The sequence below is a fragment of the Podarcis bocagei genome, assembly GCF_964188305.1.
Source record: "Podarcis bocagei genome assembly, chromosome: 1".
Classification (NCBI taxonomy): Eukaryota; Metazoa; Chordata; class Lepidosauria; order Squamata; family Lacertidae; genus Podarcis; species Podarcis bocagei.
The window spans coordinates 96,684,812-96,695,070 of NC_138125.1; the positions used below are offsets into that span (position 1 = coordinate 96,684,812).

General features: G+C 42.9%; 1 protein-coding gene across 1 annotated transcript in view; it reads right to left on the minus strand.

The window, feature by feature from the left end:
- ESYT3 (extended synaptotagmin 3) overlaps positions 1-10,259 on the minus strand; it is a 44,767-nt gene that overhangs the window by 20,154 nt on the left and 14,354 nt on the right. The window contains exons 5-11 of the mRNA XM_081188457.1: positions 6,755-6,821; positions 6,575-6,664; positions 4,317-4,372; positions 3,530-3,650; positions 2,688-2,849; positions 1,823-1,905; positions 546-594 (exon numbers count right to left, since the gene is read on the minus strand). Of these exons, the coding sequence (XP_081044583.1) occupies positions 546-594; positions 1,823-1,905; positions 2,688-2,849; positions 3,530-3,650; positions 4,317-4,372; positions 6,575-6,664; positions 6,755-6,821 (628 nt within the window). The remainder of the gene's footprint in view (positions 1-545; positions 595-1,822; positions 1,906-2,687; positions 2,850-3,529; positions 3,651-4,316; positions 4,373-6,574; positions 6,665-6,754; positions 6,822-10,259) is intronic.

The following is a 10,259-nucleotide window of genomic DNA, read 5'->3' on the forward strand; positions in this document are numbered from 1 at the left end:
TCTAGTCACTAGTAGAGTCCGACAGTGGCTGTCTGCGGAAGCGTTTCCAGCAAAGAAGTTCCTTAACGGAAACGCGTCTCCTGGACTCACGGCGTGACAGTTTCCTGCGAGGTATGGGTCTCCCTATGGGAGACTCCGATACCTCCCCACTGTTCTCGCTGGAAGCCTCCCTGAGCCCTCCCTCCTGCTCGCATTCCCTCAGAGACCCACTCCTCCCCCTGCTGGTCCCTGCTTCAGCAGTTGAGTCTCTTTCATCCTGCCTGAGTCCCTCCACCACCTGATGCTCTGATGGCAGTTCCCTGACATTGCCCAAGAAAGTTTTTGTCAGACCCTATTTGTTGATCTACTCTTTGTAGCTTTTGTAATCTTCCATCAGCTGTTTTGTTCAAACACTAAGATATTTGATGACAGTAGCGAGAACTCAAGTGATTTAAATTGTCCCCATGGATCATTAAAATTTCGTAAAACTTCAAAGCCTATCAGAAAATCTGCACGCTTTCAAGAAACATTATAAAATGAAGAGTTAACGTGAGAACACATTTTACCTCATCGACAACTCTGTCTTTCATCACATCTGCAAGGTTTATAAGCAGGCTGTAAAAAGACAGAACAAGAATAAGCCGTTTAGGGACTGTAGTATCTTTCCTTGCTTCTATGAGTTATAAACAGAACATGTATTGATGTTCCTGGTGTTCACATCTCCTCACCTGCATCAATTATGAATGGGTTGTGCTTTTTGATCAACAGAAACCTCTGTTCTAAAGTAATACAGAGGCACACAGAACAGAGGTGCAGAAAAACAATCCCTTTAGTATCATGGAATATTTTGCCTCCTCCCCACCATCTCTAACTGTGTGGCTACATTTACTTAGAAATGTCCAATGGCTCTTGCAGATTCTTATAATATTTTGTTCACCAGGAAGCTGTGCAGCCCTTAAAATGAACTCAGAAGCAGCAAGGTTTGAGGGTGCTCCTTAAATCAAACAAGAACTGAGATAGTTGCTCCTTATATGAATTGGTAGGTCCTTGCATCCCCAATCCATAGGAATTAGAACTGGCTCAGACAATGAACAGTTCCTTATCTCAAGTAGGGATGGAGGAGGAATTTGTTTGGTCTGCTTTATGAAGCATCTTGACAGTCCTGATCTTGCTTGTGGATTCAAACACAGCACCTGACGAAATCATGCACTTCTTTGAATTTTGCAATGTAGTTTTGAGTGTACGCCAAAAAGTACACACAAATATACATATTTTATGGTTAAAATGCGTATTTACTGGGCATTGAAAAGTATGCATTTTGCAGGTGCCAGGCTGCAGCATTCTACACAAGTAGCAATTCTTGAACCAACCTCAAGGGTAGCCCCATGTAGAGGGCTTTGCAATTGTTCAGTGTAGTTTGCCAAGCTACTCCTGCCTAGGAATGAAATATTACTTTTAAACTTACCAATGCGTTTAAAAAGGAAAAGGTATAACTGTACTGAGACTATACCACTGCAGAATGCAGATAGAGCAAATGTATGTCAGAATGCTTTCCCTTGCACTTTTATATACGTATATATAAAGAACAAACTAGCATGTCAGGGGGAGGAATTTAACTATTCTCTACCCTCTAGCCGTTGGTGGCAGAATGCTTTTGAAGCAGGAAAGTATTGCAATCTGCATTTCCCCCCATCTGAATTCAGAAATGGTATAGCCCATGGAGGGTTGTACCATGGCACTTTTCTTTGAATACTTATCACACTGGCTCTTTTGCTGCAGGAGGGGCAGAAAGAGATAAAGCAGAAAGTTGCACAGATGAAAGAGGAAAATTTATATCCATCACCTGCCCAGAAAGTCATCTTTATCGGGATCTTCATCATACAGGTCTACCTCTAGATCCTGACCAGGTATCTCATGAACAACAAACTGTAGGGGGAAAGAAAGTGCGTTAAAGTAACAGAATATTGTACAGCTATTTTTCTCAAAATGCAGTTGCACAAATGCAAGCCTTCCTATTATTCTGAAGCTGGCAGAAAGCGAACTTTCCTGTTTGCCAAGCACAATCCTGCAGAAGTGGGGAAGATGCCGAAATGCCTCCGTGCCCTTTCATGATGCTCAATTAAAATCATGATGATTTCCCATCTTGTAACTCAGGAATGGGGGAGCCATTTTTAGCCTGACGGTCACCTTCTCTTTTGGACAAACTTCTTAGGGCAATGTGCCATAGGCAAAAACGGGCAGAGTGATGAGTGTAAATTATCTTTGTAGGGTAGGCAAATGTGTTTAAACACAGGCAAACATTAGCAGAGTTCACAGACCCATTCCAGCCAAGCACAAAAGTGGATGCAATGGGGGGGGGGTGCTAAGGAGCCTTTGGAGAGTCTCATGGGCCAGGTAGAGAGACTTGGAGGGCCACACCTGATGCCTAGACCCCTGATGAAGCTTAACGAGGGCCTTGCTCATTAAAGCCTTGCTACACCATTCAATGTTGATTAAGGAGCCAGTAGTGAAATATTTCACAGGGAACTTTCCCCATCTATTCCAGTTCAATTTTACTTATTCATATAAGTAGTGATCTGCCTTCTTCCAAAGGTAAGGCTTTTTAATTTTATTTAAGTACCTTAACTTGGTTGTGTCTAGAATTCTGAACAAGGAGAGAGCACTGCATTCCAGCTTATTGCTAGTAAGAGTTCAAGGAGAATCATCACCTCAAACATTTCGTTCCAGATGGGGTTCAGGTTCCTGTGCACTGTCTTGCTTCGGAATTGCACCTGACCAACCCTCAGAAGAGCATAAGGGTCCGACTTCCCAAGGAAATTGTCCATTTGGACAAGATTTTCAGCTTCTTGTAGGTATACTCTTATTACTCCCTTGGAGAGCAAAACAAAAACACAGAGAAACATTAAAGTATATAGACTTAGAATCCTCGCTAGATGCCTACATTGTAAAAAGCTACAATTAAGAAAACCCTATAAACACAGCAGTAAGAAACATGCCTGCTGTCTATCACTACGGAAGCTGGTTAATAAAATTTGACGAGGGTTAGCTTTTTACTAAAATAATCCTCCAGAGTATTTACTGCAGACTCACTCCCAGCCTGCCATGTTCTCTCTTTGTACCTCCCCATAAGGAAAGAATCAAGTGGTGGGTAAGAGCAAATGCAAACCAGAGGTATAGTACAACTTTTTTGGTAGGGATTCCATCGCACACACCAGCAAATTCAGGTTGCACAATTTAAAGCCGATATGAAGTTCTTACGAAACATGCCCAACTTGCTCCCAGAATTGCAACTTTAGTGATAAGGGAAGAGAAAATACCATGGAAATTGCTGCAATATTGTGTAGCCCTCCCCCCCAAAAAAAACACAAATTGGAGTGAATGCTCATTAAATAGCCAACACCGTCTCATCTCCCTGCAAAACAAAGCAGCACGAACTGTCCCTTGCCTGAAGGCGACTTGGGCAAAGAAGCTAGAGGACAATGCTTGTTTAGAGAGTGCTCTTACTCCCTGAGCCAAGACTTAAAGAACACCATTCTCAGACACGACTCACGTATGGAATAGGGAACTTCAAGCGAGAAATGTCAATGTTCTTTTTCAGTGGGATGGTGATTCTGTTTGGCAACACCAACCGGGCAGCAATGAGATCTTGAATCAAGGTATCTGAAAATGAACTGAAAGAGGAAAAACCACACATTTAATTATTATTATTTTTAAAAAATGCTTTGTACAGCAGTTGTGCTTAAGGCAGAATTATCAGGTTCAAAGCCACAGCTACAAAGTTGATTGTCTTGCCACAAATAACACAGAAGAGGAATGGGTGTATGTGTCCTGGTTAAATCTGACATGCTTGGGATTTCTTTGGCTTCAGCAGGAAAAAAGAAAATCATATTGGCTCATGCTGGAGGAACTCCAGGGTAGCCTTTGCCAACCTAGTGACATGGACCGTTATTAAAAAAATCTCATTACAAAGCCAAATATCTGAATGCCCACGATATTAAATCTGAGAAAAGTTACAAAGCAAGCTAATAAATCCCACAAGTGCAACTGTGGCAAAATATATTATTATCCTTCCCCACCGTTTGAGAAGAGTTCATATATTTTCTGGGATGTCAAAAAGTAACAGAGGCATTCCATGTGATGGGCAGAGAGACACTCTGCATACCTACAGCCACTAGTATGGAACAGCTGCCATACAGAAGGGGGTGTTAGAAATGGCCTTCATTTTGGAGACTGTAATGTGTGAATTGGTCCCAACACAACTCTGACATCTCTGGCACATTGCCTTCCTTCAGATACAAGCCTTTTCCTTAGGATGATGGAAACAAGTGAACATTTACCTAATGCCTGGGGCATCTAAGAGGTTCGTCAGTCCTGCCCAACTGATTTCCAAATGCTATATTAGGAATTAAAAGAGAGAGGGAGGGAGAGGGAGAAACCATGAGTTTAGCCACAGGAACAAACATGTATGTATTTACTTATAAACAAACAAATCTGTATAATACAGAACTGGCAAACAGTGGGGACCAAATTAGGAACAAAGCTGCTTTTTGGCCTATTTAGCTGAATATTCTCTACAGTTGTGGTCCTCAAGATGTTGTTGCACTATAGTTCCCATCATCCCTGACCGTTGGCCATGCTGGCTGAGGCTGATGGGAGCTGAAGCCCAACATCTCAAGGACCACAAGTTCCCCACCCAAGTTCCACAGAGACTGGCCTTTTCTCTCCAGGGTTTTGGGCAGGGGGTCTTCTCTAGCCCTATGTGGGAACACCGAGGATTGAGCCTGGAACTTTTGCTTGGAAACCTTTGTGCATTAAAATCCAGCAGTACAGAATACAACAAATGCCAATAGATCCCTCAAACACTTGAAATCTCCCAATTGACATGCCCGTCATAAGCCTGCCGGTGAAGGGTGGGTAATTAATAGCAATAACAATAGTTAATTCCATTTGTCTCTAATGTGTTGGCATGTCAGTTTGGTATGAGAGCTGCGCTGTGTGGTAATTCCGACTGAGTTCAGATTACTCACAACCACTGAAGGCTTGGAGAGTCATGTAGCCCTAACTCATGCCTATTATAAAGAAATTGTGGCTGCTACCACGAGTTCCACAAGCAAAGAATTAGCACACACATCATGGAAGCCTCAGGGCAACAATGTGCTTGAGAAGGAGACGAACTTGAGGCTTGCCATACTGTCTGGATCCTTCCCATATATTTGTTCAGTGTGTGTCAACTTTCTCAACTCAATTAGGCATGCCTAAGTCAGGGTGGTATTTTGCAGCATAATAAATCGCAATGCCGTTTCCAAAGCCAGCAATATGAGTTCTGGAACTGGTTAACCTGTATTTTAAATTGGTTTAAAATGTTTCCCCCCCCTCTTTCCCCCCTATTATGTTTTTACTGTGATTTTATTGGTGTTAGCCGCCCTGAGCCTGGCTCTGGCCAGGGAGCGCGGGTTATAAATAAAATTTATTATTATTCTTAATTATTTATTAATTATTATTATTATTATTATTATTATTATTATTATTATTATTATTATTATTTACTGAGGGCTCATCCAGACTTCCTTTTCTGCCGCATTTCTAGGCACAGATCCATTCTTTAAAGCTCTGTGTCCGTGTTAAAGAGTGGGCTTTCCTGAGTAAAGCTGCAGTCCCACCCCCCTCTAAAAAGCACTCAGACGTGGAGCTTAAAAGTCCAGACTTGTGCTTTCACCAGACGTGGTCCCTCCAGATGCTTTCCATCCCTAGTCTAAGTAATTAACAAATTCCAGAACTTTTTAGAAATGGCATTATCATTCAAAACCTGGGTACCATAAGGCGTTTTGCTTTTCTTACCTAACAGAAAACACCACAGCCCTAAGAGAAGAATTTAAGCTTTCTTCCTAGAAGCAGCCCTACCATGCAGCCATAAGTATATAGTAGGGAAGCTACTGGGGCGATTGTCCCGGGTGCAAATTTTTTAGAGGCGCGCCCCAGCCCAAGAAGGTATGCATGCATGTCCTGCCGGTGCTCCACGACAGCAGCAGCACTAAGTGGAGGCGCTGGTTAGGGGGTGCAATACTTGTCTTAGGGGACACAATATTTTCCTTGCCCCAGGTACTGGGAACCCATGCTATGCCACTGCATGCAGCAGGGGGAAGTGACCACCCTGAGAGAGTGCCTCTTTCTGGAGATAGAGGCACTATTGAACTTTATTTCATGCAGCAAAACGTACTGAGCCAGAAATGATCTTTCTGAGACTAAGCAAAATGAGAACAAGCCTCAATGATTTAATGACCCCTGCAGAAGGAGATCAAAGGCTGTCACCCTATTCACACTTAGTACTAAGGGCAAGCCCCTTTCAACACAGTAGCATTTGCCTCTAAGGAATGTGTATGGGATTAAGGTTGTACATTACGCCCTCCCCTCCCCTCCCTTCCCCATCTTGCACCTCTGTTTTAATTGCCACCTTTTCCACAGTGCACCAAAAAGCTCACAAGCATTTGGAAAAGGTCTACTGATTACCTTTTCTTTGTGCCTCCTTTAAGTGACACGCTGACCAATATGTAAATTAAAAGCAGAAGTAAACTCCAGACTAGAATTCATAACTTACAGGTTTCTGGATGAAAAACAAGGTTACAGCACCAATGAAAGGTGGATCTGTCAGCAGGGGCTCCAGTATCACTCGCAATGTCCCATACAACTACAAAAGGCAAGGAAACCACATTTAGTGTAATGTTTTCAGTCGCTCACACCATTTAGTAAACTACAAGTAAAGTGCAACTATACATACCTGTATTCCTTTCATTCCTGCTTTGAACTTGGACAATTCCATGTGAATTTCACAGTCACCTATATAACTGAGAAAGGGTTCAAATTAGCATGTCACTAATCTTCAAGGAAAAAAGCCCTTGAAATACAGAATACCAAATGCCCTTCTCATTGCCCTTTCCTTAGCTGCAAGTCAGTTGATCACAAAATCAAGAAGGAAACCCAGTTGCAAGATCCCTGTAAACAATGGGACAAGAGACCAGATTTTCCAAGCGGGGCTGGCCCACCTGCTTTGGGCGGCTGGCTCAGCAGGGGCAGCAGATCCCAACTCCAAGGAATGCATCACCTTCCGCTGCTACTATTAATATTTGATGTTTTATTATTATTTTTATATGTGTTGGGAGCCACCCAGAGTGGCTGGGGCAACCCAGCCAGATGGCCGGGGTATAAATAAATAAAATATTATCATATTATTACTGCTGCTGCTGCCCTGTGGCATGCACTGGAGTGGCATCTAGGCAAGTAGGAGGTGCTGCTGGTTTCCTCCCACCCTTGTCCCCACTGTAGATCTTTATCCCTGCCTTGTTCCAGATGTAGATCGTCACTCATTCCTTCTTGCCTGGGGACACACCATACTGTGGTCCACCTCAAGTGCCAAAATGTCTTGGGCCAGCCATGTCCCCAGGCAAATACATTTTATAAGGTTTCCAAACAAATATGTTTTACAGGTTGCTCACCTGTCATAGGCAGCTGGCAGCTGCTTAGAAAAGTCAATTTATCTCTCAGATATTTGCTACTACTTCTTACTATGCTTCTTAGAAACCATAGCTTCCCCCACCCATTGTTTGGATTGTAAGAAAGCAAAACACATCTAAATAAACATAGGTCTCAAGATTAGCTTTATGCCACTGGTTAGGGGGGCAACAGACTTGCATGCATCTTTTTCTCATCTTTAGAGAGAGACTGATCAAAGCACATATTTGTACCAGACTAGTCTCACAGCTTCAGATCAGATGAACAGTTAGTACATATGAAACATATAAGGTGAGCAAGTGACTAAACGCAGCTATCCTACACTCCGGATCTCTCAAGTTCAATCCAATTGAATTTGATGAGATTCGAATCCGCAAAGACATACACACAATAATCAGGCTGCAAAATTTCTTTTCATTTTCCAGTTATTTGCAGCTATACAAGTCTAGAACTGAGAGGTACCAGAACTGTTCAGATTTTATGTTCAGCACTGAAAGGAGGTTTAGAATTAAACACCTGCTTAGGAGAGGAAACTGATGAGGAACCTGTGTCCTTCCAGATGTTTTTGGACTCTATTAGCTCCAGCCTGCATAGCCAACGGTCAGGGATGATGGGAACTGGAGGATGCAACATTTGGGGGAAATCACAGGTTCCAGAGAACCATAGCTGAAGACTACTGCAAACAAGAGTGCAAAAAACTACTATTTTAAGAAATCTATAATTTTTGTAGGGGCACTGCAACAAGTGATTTGCACATGAAACTTTGGGAGGCTTTGAAGACGATCGCCAGCTGGCTAAAATACTTGATCAAAAATAGCATTTAACATGTCTGCTCATGATTCAAAGAGCTTCAGGAAACCATTTCAGAAAACTGTTCTGCGCCTACTGAGAAGTGTGATTAAGTCCCTTGCTGCCAGACAAATATCTAACTGGGGTATCATCACATGGGGTGCTGTGGCCTCCAAACATCAGATGAAAGACAAACATAAATCTGCAGAGTGTTCACACACAAGTTTCTTTTTTTTCCTTTCATGCGCAAGAAAAAAATGTCATGTGTGAAGCCCCAAGTTGGAATGCAGACTGTGTAACTGGGTTTAAACTCAGAAGTACAAAAGACGACAATAAATATGTTCAGTTTGCCTTGAAATCATACTACTGCATTTACATTTTCAGCCTTTGCTCCACAGCCACAATTGGGGTCTAAAGGTAATTTTATGTGTCCCTTCTGAATTAAAAAGCACACATTAAATACTGTGTGACTCCTATAGCAGCCAGAAAGGCATACCAAAGCAAACCACAGTTTAGCCAAAACTCACATGTCACAGAATCTCCAGAGTGTTAATCTAAACGTGCACATCCCTGTGTGAGCTGCATCCCTATGCATCTTTCCAAAGGTTTCAGCATGTATGTCACATCCTGCTCCATACCAAACTGGTTCTTTGATGATAACATGCTTATTCAGCTCCTGCAACTCTCACCCACAGATGTGGAGCCCTTCTCAAGCATGCGGCATGATGCTGCGACAGCCAACAAGGGCTAAGAGCTACATTTCTCTCCACATATCCTGCCCAATTTGACAAATCCAGCAGGAGAACCTTTGCACAGCCAATCCACCCATCAGCCAAAGACTAGCTTCCTTGTGCTTTGAGATGTTTTAGATGTTAGACCTTTTAAACAAAAACATTGTATACACAATATTTTCAGGAGGAATGTATATATACAAAGCTCTATTACCAAAACCACAGAGAGGCAAATTTAGGCTGTGTACACATCACCATTGACTCTGGCTCCATTACATGAGATTAGACACAATCCATATCTATCCTGATATTTTAGGGAAACTTCCATTCCCTTTTAAACATCTAACAGCTTGGTGTTAAAGCTGTGATGTGCCATTTCCAGTTCAACTTTTGAGGAAGCCAGTTATATTTTGGGTCATCCTGCCTCACAAATCGGGCCCTTTTGAACTCCATTAGAACAACAGATAGTTCAGTTGGTTAGAGCGTGGTGCTGATAATGCCATGGTTGCAGGTTCGATTCCCGTATGGGACAGCTGCATATTCCTGCATTGCAGGGGGTGGACTAGATGATCCCTCAGGGTCCCTTCCAACTCTACAATTCTAAGAAGATCCCTTAGTGGAGGCAGCAGCAGCAGCAGCAGCAGCAAAGGCTGGGCGAAACAGAGCTATGCAGCAGGATCAGAGGAGGAAAAGACTTACACAACTTGCTTGTCACAGGGGTATGACAGTGAGCCAATGCTGATTCACAGATTTAATTGGATACCCGTTTTTCAAACTACTTCCTATGTGACAGCACAAGACACGTGCTATTAAATCCAAAATGGGTTGCTCATGCATTGTAGTCTATCAGTTAACATATCTGAAGTGACTCATCCATTTAACATTGCTTTGATGCCCAAGTGAACTATGCTCACCTTAGTGCCCAACTGTTTGGGGGAAGATTGCACAGCAAAGCCTTTAGGTGGGCAGGGAGGGGGGGAGCAGAGGAGAAAGAGGAGGCCAGATCAAGTAGCAGCCACTTTTCCATGGAGTGGAACCAATCCCAGCGAAAGCAACAGTGCTTGCCTTCGGTGCCAAGTGTAAACGGTACCCAAGGCCACCATGGCTGCAAAGGGAACATTCAGAAATGTATGGTCCCAACTGCTTGGTGGTGAGCAACAGGTGAGTCTGCCCAGCCCAAATCAGGCACACAGTTCATATAAATTTGGCACCAAATGGAAGTTGTGCTGCTTTTTGGCAGGGATCAGGAGCATC